At 34.3% G+C, this 21,817-nt stretch overlaps 1 protein-coding gene across 5 annotated transcripts in view; it reads right to left on the reverse strand.

Annotated features, from left to right (window-relative positions):
• Positions 1-21,817, reverse strand: part of LOC136986981 (neurogenic protein mastermind-like) — a 74,275-nt gene that overhangs the window by 23,900 nt on the left and 28,558 nt on the right. For 3 of the 5 annotated variants that reach the window (XM_067284609.1, XM_067284611.1, XM_067284613.1), the window contains exon 2: positions 13,414-14,856. In XM_067284609.1, the coding sequence (XP_067140710.1) occupies positions 13,414-14,856 (1,443 nt within the window). Of the gene's footprint in view, positions 1-13,413; positions 14,857-15,188; positions 15,253-21,817 lie in introns of those variants that run through there. The other 2 variants (XM_067284612.1, XM_067284610.1) reach the window with 2 other exon arrangements.

Consider the following 21,817-nt stretch of genomic DNA (forward strand, 5'->3'; position numbering starts at 1 on the left):
AGCCGATGTGTCTTTTATCGAAATTTCCTAAAATTTTTCAGGGAGGTTTGAGTATTAGGGATAAACGTTTCTGGAAATTTTCAGGAAAATAGGACCATGGGTTCAGGAAATATGGCACCACACCCTTAATATCTCCCGAACCAATCTGAAGACTTAAAGGCAATTGTTAGGGACGAAAAAACTCGTATTACTTAAAAATGCAGTATATTTTGCGCGTTATAAAGGATAAAATTAACCTTTTAGAATTAATTTTATAGCCTTTGAATACTGTTTTTAAAGTAAGAAACGATAATCTAATCAACCCGAATTGATAGCTCAAGTCTAACTGCGTTAAGCACAATTGATGTAGAAGAGTTTAGCGAGTAAACAAATTGATATCCTCGAGTCATCCAGCAGATAAAACAGTAAAAAATTCATTAAATCGAATTGAAAAAACAGTATAAATAAACAGTTATTTGTAGAAACAAATACTTCTTGATAAATTTGATTACGATTAAGCAAAATTTGTTTTTCTTCTCAGCACCATAAATGTTTGTTGCGTTGAAAAAGCTGAAAGATTCATAGCAATTTAAATGCCTAAACAGACTTTTAATATAACTTGATGCTTAAAATGTATATAGCATTAAGCATCCAAGTTATATTATCATCTATATTTACGCATTCAACTGCCATACATTCATTATATGTACTCATATGTAGATTACAGCTTGAATGCTTAACATGGATTAGAATGCATATTATGAGTGTATGGTATCTTGAATGCGTAAACATAGGTTATAACGTAACTTAATGTAAGTATATAACTCACCTTAGATGGTTAACATAAGCGCATAACATAGCTTGAACTCTTAACGTGAGTGCATAACATGGATTTTGGCCTAAACATAGATGTGTAGTATAACTCCGATGCTTAATGTTAATATATAGTCTCAATTGCATGCTAAATATAGTTTGAATTCTACTGTATATACTATATTGATGATATATATGCTACTCTCCAATAGAGATAATTACAAGACAAATATCTGAATAACTAATACGATTAAGTTGTTAAATCTTTACGAAAATTTATGCTAATATTCTGTATAAAATTACTAATCTATTTAATAAGCAATATAGAAACCACATTAGTTATAATTAAAAATAATTAGATATTCAACAGCGTTAAGCACAACTGATAACCCACAAGAACAGCAAACTGTAATCAAATAAGCGAGCAAATTGATGTCCACAACTCTTCCTCGCGCAATTAACATCGATTTAATAATTATTAATTGAAATTTCTAAAAAAAATATTTCACTGTAATTAAAAGGTAACTTCATATTTACAATTCTGCAGCAGCATTAAGTACAATTGATATATCCACGTACATCAAGCCAGTTAATTGCAATTTACATCGATTTAACCCTTATAAATTGAAATTTAATTAGCATTTACACTTTAAAATATATTTAAAAAATTATTTTAAAGTGTATAAAACGAGAACTGTATCTATAATTTAAGCTTTTATGTCAATTATTTCAATAACTTAATTAAAAATGTGGCCTATTTAAGTCTGCTTTACGCTTTTATTTATACGATTTAACTTCTTCTTCTTGGGCTTTTGTTATCTTTCAGGAAATTAATTTGTTGTGCCAAATAGGGCAAAGAGTGTTATTCTCCTTGCCTTGGAGATTCCTGATAACACTTTGCTACTACAAAACCAGCGAATGTTATCTCGAGTTTTGTAACAAGAATCCTTTGTTCTACATCAAATATTTGTATTTATCATTATTTTTGTTTTATTTTCTGAAATTCTTTCATTTTTTTCCATTAAATAATTTATTTTTGGTCCACATTTTTATATTTTTGAGTGAGTTTCTCGGTTACAAAGAGCTTATACACAGTTTATGCATCCATCTTGGATGCTTAATATGGGCTCATAATGTAAATGTATGGCATCTTAAATGCACGAACATAGGTACATAACAGCTTGGATGCTTAAGGTGAATACACAACCTCCCTTAGATGCTTAACGTATGATTTGAATACTGTATACTATACTAATACTATAATACATGGGTGCATAACATGAATGTAATGCATGTTGAATGCGTGATATAGATTTATGACGTAACTCAGATGCATAACGCATCTTGGATACAAATTTCTTTGGAGATGTTTCTCATGACTAAATGTTCCAATTAAAGGTTCTAATTAATTTCACTTAACTGTAAAGAATTTTTGTTTCTTAAAAAAATCACTAATAAAACCGTATTATTTAAAAGAAATTTTAAATTTTACCTTATTAAAATGCATTTGTTTTACAGCACAATTACTGTAAGACGAAGAACTTGAGGCAAGAACATAAACTCATTTTTTCAAATTTCTAGGAAAATCACCCTGAAGTTTCGAATTTGTTCTGTATTTTAGGACAGATCGCAGGTGATTAATGACGTTACAGGTTGATAGGCCAGTCTATGAGCTGTTATGGGTCATGAGTCTGGAAATTATATCTGTCCTACGATTGTATATATTCAGCAATGTTCGAGAAAGTGAATCCTTGCCCCAAGGTTTTCGAATAATTTTAATAAATTAGGAGATAAGTATATCATAATATCTTCTCACGTATAATTAACCTTAAATCTTAAGGTATACCGTTATAATTAGTAAACTTATGCAGGTATTATTTTATAATGGGATAGCATTAGAACACCTTAAATTAGTATTTTCCTAATTTTTTATTTATTTATTTACATATATTTACATAAATTACGAATCTCTTTCCTACAATTATACAGGAGTTCCTAAAATCCAAATTTTTACTAGAACAAATTCAACAACCCACGTAACATATATACTAAAACCTCGCTTTACGACCACTCCAGTCGTAAAAGCGAAATTGTAAACGAAGCGTTTAAAACCCCGCTTTTACGACCGTACTTTTTGATCACGTATCTGTAGATTCCATAGTTATTTAACGTATTTTTTCTGTCGATCATTTCTGGTGGTATTATATAATGAAAGCTGTTGTTTTCAGGAACGTAATTCTCATTTATAGCATCGAATGTAATGTAATTGAACGTCTCGCTTTACGACGATCCTTTAGAAACTAATTAGGAAGTTGAGTAAATTAAATTAATTACACAGGAAACTGGTATTTTGATACTTAACATTCTTCTACATAAAGAATATTAAAATAAACATAGAAATAAAGCATAGTTTCTCATATATGGCACTCCCAATCTTCAATTCCTTTTACTTTCGGGACTATTATATAACAGAGGGCAAGTTTGGTAATCTGTCAAAAAATTACCCCAAAAATTTTTACATTTTTGGACTCAGAAGACTTCCAAACGCCGAGAAATGCAAGAAATTTGGAGTTTTTTTCTGTATGTATGTTAGTGTGTACGTGTGTGTTGGGAGGCACGATTTTGTTCATCTACTTTGAAGCTTAATAACTCTTGCCCCTTTAGTCGAAAATTTCTGAAATTCTGCACGAAGTTTCGTGTTTTAGCAGAAAATATTTCCAGAAATTTTTAAGAGAATCGTACCATTGGTTCGTGAGATATGGCCCAATCCTCTTAATATCTGCCGAACCGATCTGAAGACAAAGATGAAAACAAAGAACTGAGCTTTATAAAGTTAAATACCTGTACAATTAAACAAAATTTACAATGAATAGTTTATTATTTTATTAAAAAAATAAACTCTAAACACGAATAATTAGCCGAATATTTATTTATTAATTCCCTAATCTGTGCATTCTCCATCATCGTCAACGTGTCAGCATCCACTAATTTGTCCATTATCAATACGTTTCTATCAATACTCCACGTAAACATGTAACTTGACGATAAGAAAAATCGTTAATTTTAATTGATAAATTAACAATTTTTAATTGAATTTAAACAGTAATTTTAATTAATTTTTAAAAACACATTTCCCCCTCCCTTTGATACTCTCTTCTTGAAGCTTCTCCCAATCATAAACTCTTCTCTAATAATTAATTATAAATCAATTTATATCTTCAGCAATACGCAATTAAAATTTTTATTCAATTAAAATAATTTAATCGCGTTTGATCGATTTATAATCATTAACTAACCTCATTAAGTGAACGTAAATAGCCGAAAGTCTGCATTTAATTGATTGCATTTTGTACAATAAATAAAATTTCCTTCTACTTAATTCGATTAAAAACATAAACTTAATGTTAATTAAGTTCGGAAATTACAGTTAATTGGGTTTTATAAATGTATAAAAAATCAATTTAATCCACTAAAAAAAAAATAATATTAATAATAGTTTATTTAAATCTTATCTGTGTACAAAAGAAGAATATAAACAAGCGAACAATCACCATCGTGTACAATGTATAGCCTTATCAGCTGATGTACAAAGTACGGCTTGACAGTTACTGTATGATACGATTAGTCTATCTGTCTGGCCAACAGATAAAAGGAATATTATTAAGGAATGAACTCTGTTCTACAAAGAAATGTACCGAGTCCAATATAGATGTACGGAGCAGATATTAAATGCTGCCATTATTAAAAAGAAAGAAATAATAATAATAAACGATAGGCGCTCCTGATATTTTCGAGTAAAGCATGAAGCTGACGGACAGACAGACAGCCAGCCGGTGAAGTGGAGAAGCCAACTTTCTCTTCGGTTTGTTAGTGTCCGCCATTTTTATTCCTCGAAAATTATTAAGTTTTTGTAGTTTTATCGGAGTAAATGAAGGATTTTTATGTGAAATTAATTTTTTAAATGATCTTTAACCCGAAAAAGTCCATTTTATGTGGTTAAAAGGATGTAAAAAGGGAGTTTCGCGCGATTCCGTTCGAGGTAATTTCGCGGGTCGAATCACGTAATGGATTCAAAAATTTGAATTTGAAATGCCACATGGTTGTAGTCCCGTGATATCACATTGTCGAACGGGGGAGGGGCGTTAATGGATCATGTGAACAATTTTAAACTTTGATTTTGAACAAACAAGCACGTGGCAATTCAAAGTTTTGAATTTGAATTGCCTCGTGATTGGAGTATTCTGTAATTTCGCGTGATCGATTTAAATTTTAATTTTTGGATATCACGCGATTGAAGTCTTCAATGATGTCATTTGATCAAATCAAAGGACCCGAATTTGGTCTACCACGTGACTGGCGAAGTCTAAAGTGATCGATCGTGTAATCAATTCGAATAGTGTGATCGATTGAAAATGTCGAGTTCGGATCATCACGTGATTGGCTAATTCTTTAGTAAAATCACGCAACCAATCATAAACTTCAAAATTTCAAAAATCGCGTTACCGAGTTCACGTGACCAATTCAAATATTTGAATTTAAAATGCCGTGTGACTGATGAGTTTCGAAGCGCCACCACTTAATTACAGAATAGTTTTTTAATAAAAAAATTATATAAAATACAGTAAACCTCCGATCAGCGGCCACTCACGAAATATTAAAACAATGGCCGCTGTTTGGAGGTTATTTTGTAGGCATTTCTGTTAAAAAAAAAAAAAAAGTCTATGAAGAAAGTAGCCGTGGTTTAGAAGTGGCCATTATCAGAGGTTCTACTATATTTAAATAAGCCGAAACTTGAAAAACTTTAAAAAATCATTTAAATTTCAAGGTACATTATGGCGATGACGAGTATAACAGATTCCGGAGATAATTTTAGAACAGTTTTGTATATGAATGAGAAAAAATAAAAATAAAATAAAGAATAAAGATTACGAGTTTAGTGACAAGAAACCTCCCACAAGTTATTGACCTTGAACCTTTATTATTCTACAGAACTTCAATGCAGCGTGCCTTGACCATTATCTATACACAAGCTTTTAAACAAAACTACGAACAAATAAACTAATCATTCATACAATATATATATAAACCAGCGATTAGTTTATCTAACAAGATCTTTTACAACATTCTATCACTTTAAAACGTGAAATAAGTTTCAATTCCGGGAAGAAATACGGTAAATTTAGTACCAAATTCGTTATATAAATATACTTTAAAAACGTGATGTAATATTATTATTATTATTATTATTTATGTGATTAATAACAATATTTTATTATTAAAAAGTTAATAAGACAGCAAATTAAATAAATTTATTTTTGATTTTTTTTAATGCTAATGAAAAATAAAAATTTCTCAGGGGTCGCTGGGTACGTGGTCATGTGACACACGCCAGAAACACGTGGCTAACCTTACTAATCACGTGGTTGATGTTAATGCACGTAATTGAAACTACAAAATCGTTTATTGTTTTGGAACAAATTAAATAAAATGTATACGATATAACATCGAAGAAAAATCGTTTTATATGAGATTTTTTTAAATTTAAAATTCGCGAGAAATTAGTGCAGATAAGTCAGAGTTTTGGAGTTAATAGGGGAATGAAATCAGGGGGATCATGTGTCCAGGTTTTATGGTTAGCCTATATTTTCTGCAGGGTTCTAGAGAATAAATATGAAAAATTTCGTGAAAATCGGTTCAATGGTTTAGAAGTGGAGGCCTGCAGAGAACAGACAACCGGACAGACATTCTATTTTACTTACATACGCCTACAGTAGACAATAATACTTATATAGAGTGACAGAAAAATCAGTTAACCGTATGAATCGATGGAAGAAGCTAGCAAAATATTTTTTAAAATAGTTATAATTTAATTTCTTAAAGTGTTATGATTTGGGCATTGAACAAGAAGGGTCTTATTTCAATCAATCAACTCTTGTAACATTTTTAACTAATAAAACGTATAAATAAGAGAAAAATTTAAGATTTTACAACGGTTAACTGAATTTTGAACCTTGTATAAATTTAATTTAAGAAAAAAAAATCTAACGTCGTCTAGGAACCAAGCTCTTATAATTGCGGATTATTGCTCGTAAATAGGCTATAAATTGAGTAATTAATTATTTTACAGATATTTATTACACGAAAACAAGGCTGAAAAATGTAAATACATTTTAATATACGACCGTATTCGAGGTGATGAATCATAAAATATAAAGATAGGAATCGCAGGGGGACATGTTGAATGATATTTGTGTCCGTTCCGTTTAAGGGAAAACGGAGAGAAATGAGGAAATATCTAAGGGACACTCCGTCTACGTCACGAACACATCATCCTCTGACTGTCACATTACATTAACTATCTTTGCTACGACCGAGGAGGTCGATCCATTTTAATGAAAAGCGACTGTCTCTTCAGGTACAGCTTGTTTTCTTGATCGCCAAAGCAAGAAGAAGAAGAAAAATAAAAACAATTTAAGAGGAAACATGAAGTAAGAGAGAATTAGCGATGGAGCAGATGGTGTCGGAGACTAAGAAGAATAAAAAATAGAAAAAAAATTCTTCTTAGTTCCATTGACAGGGCTGTTAGACTAGACTTTCATGGAGGTTAAATATCTGGTCTGCTTAGTGCAAAAACCTCTTAAGAGAGTTTTTATGTGTCAACTGAGGCACGGTAACCGCAAATAATTTTTTTTATTTTTTTATTTTTCTTCCCCACACAAAGATAGCGACTCTATCCATTCTTCGTGACGTTACTAAATATAATTTATATATTTAGTATTATTGTTTTTATTAGTAATTAAAATTCCGTGTTCTCGGGGCATCGTTTTATCTTTATTTATTAAATAAAAGCGATTAAAAATAGTTTTTTTTTTTAATATTGAAGACGATAAAGTATTATATAACTGCATAAAAACTCGTGCATTACCGGTATAAATTACGCAAATTTTCTCTCTTTTTTTAAGTTGGAGAATGTTTAAATGTTAAATTTAAAACCAGAATTTCAAGTTCAGATTATCAGCATGCAGGATCAGCACCAATTTTTTCTTTTCTTCTTCGTACTCATCTACTGTACTTTTGTAGAAGGAAATTTAGCAGTTTTATTGGGCATACCTCATATCTCACTAGGTAAAAAGTAAAGCATCCGTGATAAAAACCTGAACATCAGCCTAAAAATTGAATTAATGTGATATATGTTACTCACATACCTCCTTACCTCTAGTGAGATATGTATTCTAACAATTCAATTTTTAAGCTAGCGTGTGAGGTGTTTTTAACACCGAAATTTCCCTGTTTTTTTTTCTTCTTCTTCTTTTTAGCGTGATATATATAACGTCTATCCAAAGAACTCTTTAAATTAGATAAGAGGAGAAGGTTGGTTACTCGTTGGGTTCCATTTGAAAAAGAACAGACGCCAGAAGAAAGAAAGAAATTGAACACGATGATTGCGAGCAACCAGGAAGATCACACAGTTACAACTAGTGGTGACATTAACCACGTCAAAAATGATACATGCACGAGAAATATAAGTAGGTAATTTAGTTGCTTGTTGTATATAGCGCCGTTCGCATCCATCCCCGGGGATACATTTAGAACTGCTAATTGAACGCAACTAAACCTGTTCCTTATTCACGAAAAGGGCACTAGAAAAACATTATGACTGAACAACACTCTTACTTCCTCCGGGCCAATCGTAAAAGCGGTGGTACTGACCACACAAGAGTTCACCTCATATCAAATGATGTAGCCGCCTTTCTTTACATTTTGCTCTTTAAGTGTTGCTTACGAGTTGTGTGTGCCGCGATCGGGAGTTCAATTCAGAATCCAAAAAATGAAGGGGACTTCAGACAAATGATTCCTATTTTTTTTTTTTTTTTACAAATGAATAATAAAATATTTGACAAATCAAGGCAATTTCTCGTTGATTAATATTTTGTATCTTCCTCATAAATCATACACAATACATTGTTAATGTATTGTTCTGGTAAAACTACAACAATAATTTTTGACGTTTCCTCGTTACAAAATTACTTCAATTCTTTTAAAAACTAGCCTTGGGCTGTGCCATACTACTGGCCGAACTGGGAATGTATGACGGACAACCCTGTATACAATACATCACCTTGGATGTCGAAAGCAAGGACGAATGAAGAAAATATACTGAAGAGCACACCAGTCCTTTGCAAACGGGTTTTTTGCTGTCGTTAATGCACATCCACGCGCTGGTTTTTTCGATAATTTCATACATTGTACCTTTAGAATAACAGAATTATGAATTTTTTTCACGTTGTTTCGGTTGTAAAGTCAATACCCTGAAGAGAAAAACCCTGTTAATTTATGCTTCGTGTAATTGTTCGTTGTAGAGTAATTTCCAGCCTCCTACATTTAGTAAACGTGTGAAATCGTATCCAACACGTAAAACCGATTGAGTGATGTTATCTATGTGTCGATGGCGAGTTTCGTAACGTCCTTGAAGATGTGTACACTACACGTTAATCAGGCAGTTTGGAGCAGAGCCAGTTCATTATTAGAGACAAATCGTGGTGGATAGTGAAGGACGCGACTCGTCCCGTGTTCGTACCCCCTTAAAATACCGATTTTAAAGTAGCAAAGCGTTTCAAAGTGCCACAGCAATGCCAAAGAATCTCTAAAAACGTCGATTTCCATGGTAACAAAGCTTGTTAATTTCAAGTTACAGCCGAAATCGACTTGCGAATCTTCTTTAATGGCTTAAAAATAGATGAAATTCTCCGCTTTGCAGCTTCAATTTGGCACACTTAAACACGTGTGCGTGTCCCCCCCAAAACGCCAAACTACTTATTCGCGTAACGATACTGTTCTCGTTTCTCCCCCGATGTTACGTACGAGTTCTAGTAATGCGGGTAACGATGACTACTGAGCAAGGCGGAAAGATTTTGAAAGATGAGATTGGCACAGATAATTAGATCCAGGAAAACCAGGGCATGCGTGAGTGATGGACAGGAATGGTTGTGAATTAGACCTTTTCCAGTTGTTTACAATCTAGAGCTAGTAGGAAAGATTGACCTGTTTGGTTGACAAATTAAGTTGAATTACTTCTGTAGCCTTCAAGCGTACGTAAAGAAGAATAGATTCCCGCTGAGATCACGTTGTTTCCCTTATAATTACAAACCGAATTTGTTGACCTTTCTAAACGTGTTAACAACAATCGAAGGAAGAAATGCGCGATATTTAAGAACGATAATTCTAATTACACAGTATTTTTTAGAGTTAATTGTAATTAAAAACTATAATTTGAGCCTCCGAGAAGCTGTAAACAAAGGTTTTTTAAACAGTAAAATTATTAAATCGATTCAAACAAAGGAGCATCCAGAAGGAAGTAGCCATACAAAGAAACCTCATTATTAATTAACTTGTTCGATTCTAAGCACGCCCATTATATTATATATAGGCTACATAAAAAATAAGTTAAAAAAATTAAAGTTTAGACATTAATTATTGTTCTAATCAATAGAATTATACGAACTTATAATTAATTACGTTTCCGGAATCAGGTTTGGAAGATGCTTACAGGTTGCTTTGTCTACGAGATTTTTGAGCTTTCAGCGTAGAAGAATATGAAAATGGCAATTTACCTACTTAAACTTATAAGAAACGATAAAAATTAGCTTCATCTGTCGCATTTCAACCCTTTAAAAAGTCGTGAAGAAGAAGAGGAGGAGCAACTCTTCCTCTAAGAATCTCTAATAATTATCTTCATCTATTCCGTTTGAACGCTTAAAAAACAATAAAGGTGGATGAGAAGAACTTAAAATATAAAATACATGCTCAATTTTAAGCTTATATAATTAATTACGAGTCACCGATAAGGTAAAGCAAAAGAAATCGCGACATTCACGAGCTTTAAAAGGCACTAATTTTATCGAATTTCCAATTCGAGCGTGCAAGAAGAGTGCTAAAAAGTTAATTCTGCAAGGGTAGAATGACCGGTTCTTTTGAAATCGGATAAGTTGCCATCATTCAACAGCTTCATTTCGTCAAATTCACAATTCCCTCCCTTATCATTCATCGTAATTGTTAATGAATTACACTGAATGGTGTGGGGGTGCGCTTAAAATACAGTCAAGTTGAAAGTTTAGATTCAATTACGACTACGAAAGGGTAAATTCATCGCTTTGTCGCGGATTATTTTATGTAAATAAGTGTTATCTGAGATGGCAGTAAGGGTAAGATGCCCCACCAGTGAAGTAGCTTTAAATTGCACGCGAGAAATGCAATTTAAAGAGATGCTTGCCATCTGAATTTGCAACCTTCCTAGTTCTATGAAGATTGCAAATTTGGGTAGCAAGCATCTCTTATAATGCGGGTTATTGCTTAAAACTGTGTTCAGAACATAATGAGGGATCGTTCATTAATTACGAGTACAATCGTTGACCTTATCCCTCTCTTCTGTGTACAATGATATACTTTTGGCTAATTCTCTTCCCTTTAATTGTGTTTAGGACCCCTACATTAAAGAACATTTTAAATAGTTCATTCACATAACTAGTAATTATGTTTATAAGAAGAAATTCGTATACCAATAGTACCACAAAAAATGTCTACATAGATAATGCCTCAACCCCCTCCCCCATTGTATACAGTGATGTAGGAAAGTATAAATGCTGAGACATTTCTCTATTCCCTTATACAAAAGGATCTTTAGAGAAAAATCCCTCTTATTAGGAAGGATTGCCCATTAACTAGAGACTGTTTGATGGACATCCTTCGCCAATATTTTTGATTCAGACATTGAAGAACAAACGTTTAAACATAAAATCTATGAGGAAAAAAAGGCAATATATGTAGTAAATTCTCGTGTATTCCCTTCAGATTTACAAAGAAAAGTACGCTTGAAATGCCATAAACGCGGGAAAAGGTGGTCCAAATTAGTGGCCACCCTTCCACATTCACCTAATTAACAACCATACAAAAAAACCCATTTTAATTTAAACACATAATTAACAGAATACGAGTTAAACATCGGCGATAGATCATCAACAAGAATTAAATCCGGCACAAGCGCGCATTAACCCCTAAGAAACTTATTTTAATAAAGCATAATTCAGCCAAATTGGCAGAAATTAACCGCAAGATAAGAACAGAGGAAAAGGGGGTAAAAAATAAGCGCTCGCAATTAAAATCAAAGAATTACTTTCATCTAAAATCAGTGAGGCTGCAACAAAAGGTAAGATGGGGGCTAACGAGAGATCGTAAACAAAAATAAACAAAAGTGCGGCCATTAACATGTAGTATCGAAGTGACACTATTAACCCAAGTAATAAAAAGGCGGTATCTAAAGTGAAGAAACCAACTCTCTTTAACACTAATTTGTTACATTATGCCCCGTTGTGAACACCGTCCATAATGAAATTTTCCAACAGAGGAAGCTTTTTCCCCTAATCCTCTGCGGTAGTTGTTTTAAGTGTTCTTCTGGTCGACGGAGCGGAAAACGGAACAACCATTTAGAAATCATTCCTCCGAAAACTAATAATTTTGATAAGCATCCTTGTAAAACTAAAGAGGAAAATTCTCTCTCTCTCCTCCTCCTCTTTTTTTTCGGGGGTTTTGCTCTCCCGTTACGTCATTTAATTCTTACCTCTCGCGTTTTAACTTAAGCAATCTGCACTTGTAGTGTTAAAACACTACAAGGTACACGTGCAATAAATAATATTAATTAAAAACCTGGTTGTTTAAAAGAAAATTACGCATATGTTTATGAATAATCTGCCATTCTTTATGCGATAAAAGTTAACTTTAGGTACTTTTTATGCGTGAGCAAACGGTCTAAAAGTTACTCCTACTAACTTTCGAGGAGTATACTTCACGGGTATAACGATTATATTAAGAATAATACGCTATATCGGAGCTTCTATTATTGTCTTTGTTAGGAATGCCGAAAAAATAACATTCATTCTTGAAGTAAATTGCTTTAAAAAGTTTTCTTAACTCCAATTTTAGATTAAGAAATGACTTGAGAATGGCGCAAAATGCGAGAAAACGTTATGAAATGAGAAGCGTTAAATCGGGTTTATGATGTATTTTGTTATAAGAGCGTAGCTCTAGATTTCTTTAATACGATTTCGTTAATTTTAAGTTTCCAAAACTTAATTAAAAGATGCTTTGGGTGTGCTTCTATAATTTTACTTGTATACGTGTATAACGTTTAAATAAACAAATTAATGTCAAGCAGGATATTTCGTTGATACTGTATACAACTGTATAAAACTACAGAATGATCGCAGCATGCTTGATAGCAACGTTATCTGAAGTTACTTATAATCAAAGCGATAATGGAATGCCCTTCAGGAAGATAGTTTGTAACAAAAATTTACGAATTAAAATATATTTTCCATTAGAAAGATTTCATTAATTGAAAGTTTGATCGTCGGCAATACCCATAAACACAAGGATTTCACTATTCACGGGGTGTTAGAGGCAGTTTCGTTACACTCGAGTTCAATTTTTGTGCGAAAGGATAGAAATTGAGCGCCAACAAGTGTCAACAATACCATAAAACACGAAAATTATATCTCGAAGGGTGTTACATACGCTTAATTTCCGTGCGGAAGAAAATGAAGAAGAAATGCGTAAAATGGCACTTACCTGCAGATTTTGTTGCGTAATTTGTTGAGCTTGAGACATCTGCAAACTTGGACCGGAAGGAGGCCTTTGTCCGGAAGTAAACTGGCCAGAAATTGGACTTCCTACAGAAGAATCTGTGAAGTGGCTCAAAGGTCTAGTACCTCCGTATTGAGGTTTATGATCGGTTGTAAAACTCAAATTCTGTTTACCATCCGAATTTATCCGTTGGAGGAGTAAAACCTGTTGCCTCTTGTGCATCCCCACGTCGGGAATATGGCCCATCCCGTCCATACCGGGAAACAAATTGTCATTACTTTCGTGTTTGTACATGACGGTCCCCGGCTGAGTCCTGATGCAAGAGAAATCCGATTGAGGCACGTAAGCCATTGGTGGATAGAGAGAACCTGGAGATTTCTGCAGAGGATTGAGGTGTGTCGAAGTCCCGTTTATGAAACCCGATCTCATCGAGGGTAGCGAGAGAGGATCAGCGAAAGCATCGGTTGCAAAGGGCGAACGTGAGTGAGGAGAACCCAAACCCAAACCCAATTGCTGTTGCTTCTGCTGCATGCTCTGGTGCTGCTCGGCCATCTGTTTCAATGTCTGAGCAGCAGGGCTTGGCTCTGTTAATTTAAAGTCTAAACCAAGAGTCGAGTTCATACTTAGTGGCGAAGAATGAGTGTAAGGTTGAACACGTGGATTGGGTGGGTAAGGGGGGGTCGACGGGGTCGTCGTCATGACAGGAGTTGACGAATCGAACAACGGAGACGCCGATTGATTACCGGAGAAGGGTGATATCATGGGTGGTGTTGGAGGGAAGTGAATTTGAGAAGCTGTGGTAGAAGAATTGGTTTTTCCACCCACCTCCATTACACTTCCACTACATTCCAGATTCTTGTCCGTTTCCTCACCGTCTTTACTAGCCGATTCCTCAAAATTGAAATCCTTCATCAGGTCTGTGGGGTTGGTGAATACGTCATCGATCAGGTCTTTAAGTATATCCGGATGGATAACATCATCCGCTGAATCTTCCGGGAAACCTAAAGTTGGGAAAGTATCAGGGAAGCGATCAGTGGTACCGTTAGTCCGATTATTAATATTGTAATCAGCTTCTTTCTCCTGTTTACACTCGATGTTTGTTCCAACAGAAATGTCAGCACCGTTGGTAGACACGCTACTCGTTGCAGAGGCCAAAGGTGACGAAGAGTTTTTGAGATTCCCAGTCACAGCTTTCACTGTTACATTAGTTTGTATGGTTTGAGAATGCGGAGTTTGACAAGAATTTGATGAATTAGTGAACTGTTGAACTATCTGAACGGAGAAACTTGGTATCGTCGTTGTTTCCTGACAATCCGCTGTTCTGTTATTTCGAGAAATTTTGACTTGGTGCTCGTGATCTTCGCAATTTTGATCGCTTTGAAGAGGTGCGCCCGGACCCTTCGCCTGTCTTTTATTCGTTTTTGACTGCTGAAAAGAAGTAAAGAAAGTCATCATTTTAATAAAATAACACTTAAAAACTACTGTAATAATGATTTAAACACAATGAAAAACGAAGAGAAAATCGCGCACAAACTCATAAACAACGTCATAATTAGTAAAAAAAAAAAAAAACACTACGTTTGTAAGCAATTTAACACTAGATACACCGCATAAATTACCTAACTATTAATCAATTCTTTTTAAAAGCAGAAAATTAACTAGAGCATTAACACTACCGCGCGAGAGAATAGATAGAAAGTAAAAAACACACCCCTACAGTTTTCCAACTAAGCACAAAACCCACCACCCCATCTTCTTACCGCATCCATGCCAAACTGAGCCGATGAATGTCAACTCAGTCATCAAACTCTACACAATGCTACAGCATCGTCTGACAGAGCAGACGAACCGCCTTCTTCCTCCCGCTGTGTCCTGCACGACACTATGACGTCACCTGTTTACCACACTGTCTCCGTTTCAATCCTTTCTACTCCTCCCACTTATCTGTCGACAGCGCCTCCAGTGTTGGTGCTTTACCTTTGGCTGCGGTTGCAAAAGGTGGAGATCTCGAGCTCCCCCCGTACTTTTTTTATTATTACGAAAAGGTCGTCGAACTCGTGCGTCATCGTTTAACACCCCTCGTAGTTTTTTTATGCGGCTCGGCCATCGAAATGATACAAAAATTGAATACTTTGTCGATGTTTCTTGGCTGTTTGAAACCAGTTTTTTGTCCAGACATCGTACGATCTTTGTGATGATTGAGTTGTGTGGTGGGTCTCCCTTCCGTTTAAACCGTACCGAAGCCGATAACAGAAATATGCCGCCTCTGAGCCACGTGATTGGTCAGAAATGGCATCACGTGTGACGTGTTTATGTGATGGTTAAGTAATCAATGTGCGGTCACGGGTTATTCGAGATTTTTAACAATGTGGACGAGAAATTCGTTATTTAATTATTTCCCGAGTATTTTAAGACCCCTCTCGAGCTACAGTTTCATTTTTTAGACCCATAAACACGTCTGTAAGCCCTATATTTGTGTATACAAGCGCATATCAAGTCACCTTTACTGCTTGTTATACCCGCAATTTTATGGGAGAAAAATACGTTTAAAATGTTTTCTCCCCCTAATTAATACTGAAATTAAATTTTTTTAAAGTTAAATTAGTTTAATTTTAAAGAAAATTCTGTGATAATTTAATTATTTTCAGAGAAAGGATTTGTCTGATGCCCTTAAGCTTCTCCTCGAGCTTCAATTTAAGCTTTTTAGTAAGCTTAAAATAAGTAAAATATTAAGTTAAAATACTCAAAATGGACTGTTTTAGACATATGAATGTTTTAAACACCCCAAAACACTTTAAAATTTTGGTTTTTGATGCCGATTTTCGGTTCTTGATCGACGTCTTTTAATACATTTTTTTGTTATTTTGTTATTATAATAAGTCTTAATTGGAATGTAAGAGGCCTTAAAGGCCTCCTATATTTAAATAAAGCTTAAGAAACAAACTTTTAAAGCATTAGTAACGGCTTCAAAAGAAGAATTTATAACAGATTTAACCATTCATAACAACCTTGAACAACGTCGAAACACTTCTACATAGTTACATAAAACACTAAATTCTAAATTTAAAGCTTAATTACAATTAATAAATGTATAAAATTCCGATTTTAAAGCTTAATTTAATTACACTTTTTAATTATAATTACAATTTCATTATAATTAAAAAATGTATAAAATTCCTATTTTAATGCTTAATTACAATTAATAATTGAGTAAAAATTCCTATTTTAAAGCTTAATTACAATTTAGAAAAGTGTATAAAAAGTAAAAACGTAATTGGTTTACAGGGTAAAAACGTCGGAAGGTATCGGTTGTGCCAAGGGGATACAAAGAATGCCCTCTTTCAATAAAAATCTTTCAACCAGTTTTCTTCTTTATGACGTACAGAAGAAAGTACAGTTTGTGTGTATACATATATACATACACGTCTAGACCTACTACATTTATATATATATACCTGGAAAAGTATCCATTGGTTGTTGCATCCTCCCGAACGATCCCAACCTATCATTAGAATTTGAATATGAAACATTTGGGGAAAGGAGTCCATACAATTCCAAAGTAAAATGGGAATGGAACATTGGTAATGATAGTGTCATACACAGTGCCACTCGGGTATTAATGATGGGCCACAGGGTCGAGCAAGAAAGCCTTGGGGGTACAACCAGGAAAACCATCGACTTGACACAATGGAAAAGGAGAAATGTTCTAGATTCTGGATGAAGTTATCTGTTATAAATCGTTTATTCCTACATCTACCGGAGTAATTTATATATTTTTAAATATTATTTGCTTAAAGCAACCCGCTTATAACGTTTTTTCTTTTTCTTTTCTTCTTCTTCTTTAAAACAAGCACGTGGATGCCCTGGAGGGGGGAAAAATGACGTGGATGGTAACTACTTTCTGCCGTTTTTATACACGAAAGCGAGCCAAAAATACCTCTTGAGCGGGTTATTTCGATTAATTTAGTAGAAATGAAGATACGGGGTGGTCCAAAAATCAGTTAACTAACCCGGGCGACTAGACGTTATCGCGGTAAACCGACTTTTGGGCCACCCCGTGTTTTTCTTTTTTTTTAAATTAGAACTATTATTTTTTAAAGCTTTACACGCGAATATTTGTATAAATTGTGGTGTTTAATAACTTTAAATGTATCGTGTTCAACACAGATTGCTAATAGGATTCGTATCATGTTCAAACGTGGATCGATCTGAATCAATTCGTTACGTGTCCTAGATTCTGGATGAATTTATTTCTAAAAAATCGTTTATTCGCGTATCTAGAAAAGTAACTTATATATATTTTTAGATATATATATATATATAGGCCTATATTTTTGTTAAAGGAACCCGCGTATAACGTTTCTTAGAGACGAATACATTGATACCCTCGAGGAAAAGTAAGCTGAAAAATAACCTCTTAAGCGGGTTTTGTACAAATTATTTTTTAATAAATTTAATAAAAAAAATTAAAATTGGTTTTAACACAGGGTAATCCAAAATTCAGTCAACCGACTCGGCTAATTCGACATTACCTTGGTTAACCGACTTTTGGGCCACACCCTGCATTTTAAAACTTATTTTTAGCTTTATATACATACATTTGTATAGATTATGATGTTCAACAACCTTAACTTACTATGTTCGGCATACCGAGTGCTACAGAGTAACAATAAAATTGATAATAAATATTTAAAAAAAATTCATGAATTCAGCACGTGCAGTATCTTGAACACACGCTCATTATGCTCATATAATATAAAATCCCAATGCAACGAGCATCTTTAACAGAGCATTAAAGCGTAAGACGCCGCGTTCAACGTACTAAATTCTGTGTATTATATTGTAGATAAAGCTAAGCAACTTTATTAAAACATTAAACGTGTTCAACGTACCGAATTCCAACAGAATGTTTATAATATATTCCTCTTAAATGTTACGTTGAACTTAAATTACGTTTTGCACGTTCAGCTTACTGCTGAACACACAAAATCCCATTACAACAGAGAATCCTCCATCTCTAACACAACATTAAAGTGTAAGACAACGTGTTCAACATAAGTTCTACGTGTAGTATACTGACATACGTAAATTACATTCTGAATAAGTAAAGTTCAGCTGCACCGTCGAACTTTATTAGAACGTAAAACGCGTTGCAAGGTGTTGCGCCTTTATTAAAACAGCCACGTGTTGCATGGTATCCAAAAAATCAGTCCCGGCCGATTCCGTATTATCTCTGTTAAGCCCGTGTTTATAAATAACGGTGTTGCAATGCGACTTTGTGAGTTCGGTTCGCTGTTGAACGCACGAAACACCCCCCTCCGTTTGCAACAGCAAACAACCGTGTTCAGAACGTGCCAAGTGCAAGTAAACATCAATTTTTTCGCGGTTGAACATTCGAGTAAATGAAAAATGTCGAGAAAACAGATTAAAGTGACAAGTTGGCTCGCAGTTTTCTCAATTGTTTAACGAGTTAATTGGTCGAACCCGAAAATAAAACGAGGGGATCCTTTAATGGATAACGCTTATTCATCTTGATTAATCCCCGAGCAATTTTTCCACCGGCTTATTATTAAATTTATAAAATTTTTTAAAACAATAATAACAATAAAAGTAGAAGACAAGGGGGAGGTGGAAACCAAAAAAAAAAGTCAGACATACGAGACGTATAATTGAGTTCAAGCTTAATATTTTCGTCATAAACTTTAGTTATAAATGGTGCGTGCCAGAGACATCACTGAATGATGAGAGAGGAACTCGGAGCAGCAAGAAGATGATGAGGAGGAAGAAGAGGAGGGGAGGATGGTTCCGATAACTTTCCAATTGCGTCAGGTTAACGTGACGCATTCCTCGCGCAATATATTTTAAAACACGCGCAATTACAATGACCCTAATTAACCATAATGTATCGAAATTTAAGAGCAAACTTTAAGGGAGAGGGGGGAGAAAGAGGAAGAGGAGGAGGGGGTTTAAAGTTGTTTATTTGTAGTCGATAGGCCGGTCATAGAGTGGACTCGAAAGCTACAACGGGGGAGGAGGGGGCGGTAAAAAAAGAAAGGGTTCGGCTCCAGTCGTGTCGTTGACATATTTAATTAAAGCCAGCATTTGTCAAGTTGCTCGGTTGTCTTCCTTTTCTCCCGTCTCTTCACCCCTCAACCCCTTATTACAGATGACTGTAATTAATCTTCAAATTACTTCCCTCCGTTAGCCACCACTAACTATATCGAATCGGTTGGGCGGAAACCGAGCGGTCATTAAGCTTTATACACCATGCTGACTTTCGAGTTCCTTCGCCCAAAACTAGGCCATTCTCCGTTTTATAAAGATGCCAAACTTTCGTGATTAAGCAGATACCTTGCGTAATTAAATGCGACGAGGGGTATAAATATTGATAAATATTACGGGGGCTGATGAATTGGGCTAAATTCGGCTCGATTTGGGGGCACCTCGTCGTTGGATCCAGGGCGAAATGGTTCTAAAAATGTGTCTTATTTATTTCATTCATTTGAGGGGCTGTTTAAGTGTGAATTGTTTTAATTAGCTCGTGTTTGTTTGTGTCTGCCGCGAGCAATTCCCTAAATTTTAGAGTGGTTTAGTGAACAATAACTATTTTTCTGTCTTAATTAAAGTGTTTGGCAGAGTAAAACCTGTTTTTTTTATTAGTTTAGGGAGTGATTAATTGTAAATTGTTGTAATTAGTTCGTGTTTATGCACGTAATACTCTAAATTTTAGGGCATTTTATCGAAAAGTAACCACTTTTTCGTCTTATAAATTGTTAATTTGCCTTCATCAATCAACACTCGATTGAATCAATTACTTTTTCCCTACTTTTAGGAGAGGGAGCAAAATCAAATTTACAGCGGAGATTTTTATTAAAAAGGAAAAAAAAATTATCATTTAAGAGCATGGCAGCGTTGAAAATTATCTACACGATTCCCTTCCACAATCACTATTTATCTTCGATCATTTCATTCATGACTTTTAAAGTTAACAACATTAAATCATATCAACACTTAAAATCAAGCATGCAATTTCATCAATTCATTGATAAGGGTCTTGAATGCTACGTTAGAACTCCCTTAAGTTAATGGTTCTAGTCAATTAACTTCAGCAAAAAGGTAAAAAAAAAGGGTCAAAATTCTTATAAAAGATCCCTCTGATGGGGGCTGGAAGGGGGAAATCAAAGCCAAAGATGGGGTATGAAAATACATTTAATAAGTAGGCGGTACGCATCCGATTAAACAACCGATGGTTTGGATTCGAACCCTCAACCTACGAGTCATTAATCAACACCCCTACCTCGGCATAAGTCACGACAAACTTTCCTGTTTTTCGTGTCGGGAATTACTTGTAAACTAGATTTTTCTCACAAGGGTTTTCAATCGCTGACACCAAGATTTTCCAATACCGCAAAAGGGGGTGTGAAGATGATTCTTCACGAGATTTGAAGAGGAGGAAGAGGAGGAGGAGGAGGAGGAGGAGAATATCGTACGTTGTTCCTCTATATAAAACAGGGAAAAGAATCTCTTACCTGCTTGATCTTGACCTGTTAAAAACGGACTGGTCAGGTCAGGTTTATATGGTAAAGTTTCCTGTACTCGTTGGCCGAATGGGGGTTAAATTTTAAATAGGGTATTGTTTTTTGCTTGTTAAATTTGATTTAATTTCTGTTTTCCTGGCAGATAATGCGCGCATCTTTCTTTTATTAATTCCTCTTCTTTTTTTTTTTAATTCTCTGTGGGTTGAATGAAACTCGTGTGGCTTACAGGTAACTGCACTTTATAGTTCCTTTATGAAGCTAAGTACCGCATTGCTTCGAATTTAATGCGTGCTGATCTTCTAAAGAGGGATTTTTTAAGGAAAAATTTGAGTGGAAATTATAAATATTTTAAATTATGTTATCGCTAAAGTATTTGGAGTAATAGAAAAGATAAAATAAGTAGGGAATTTTATCGAATTTTGTGCGTAAGAGAGACGGATTTAAGGGGGTATCAACTTTATACAGGGATTTTTCGGGGAAAATAGGGTTTAAAATAATTGAATATAGATTGAAAACGTAATATTGTGTATAGAATAACAGAATAAATAAAAGAAATAGGGAAAATTATCAAAGTTGATTGCAGAAAGACTTGAAAAGTGTGGAAGAACACCGGTATATAAGGCGCATCCCATGTTTAAAATGGCATTTCTCGAGGAAAATACGAATAATTAAAGTTTAAAATTCGAATATAATTTAATATTTAATTATAATTGAATTAATAATTAAGAAATTTAAGATATAAACTTGAATTTTTTATTATTAAAATCCCCGAAAGTTGGGATCGATTACATAAAAATTAATTAGGAAAATTCAAGGTTTGGAAATTTAAATGAGATTAAAAAATATTTTTT

The sequence above is a fragment of the Centruroides vittatus genome, unplaced genomic scaffold (genome assembly GCF_030686945.1).
Source record: "Centruroides vittatus isolate TY-2023 unplaced genomic scaffold, ASM3068694v2 scaffold_1431, whole genome shotgun sequence".
In the NCBI taxonomy this organism is placed as follows: domain Eukaryota; kingdom Metazoa; phylum Arthropoda; class Arachnida; order Scorpiones; family Buthidae; genus Centruroides; species Centruroides vittatus.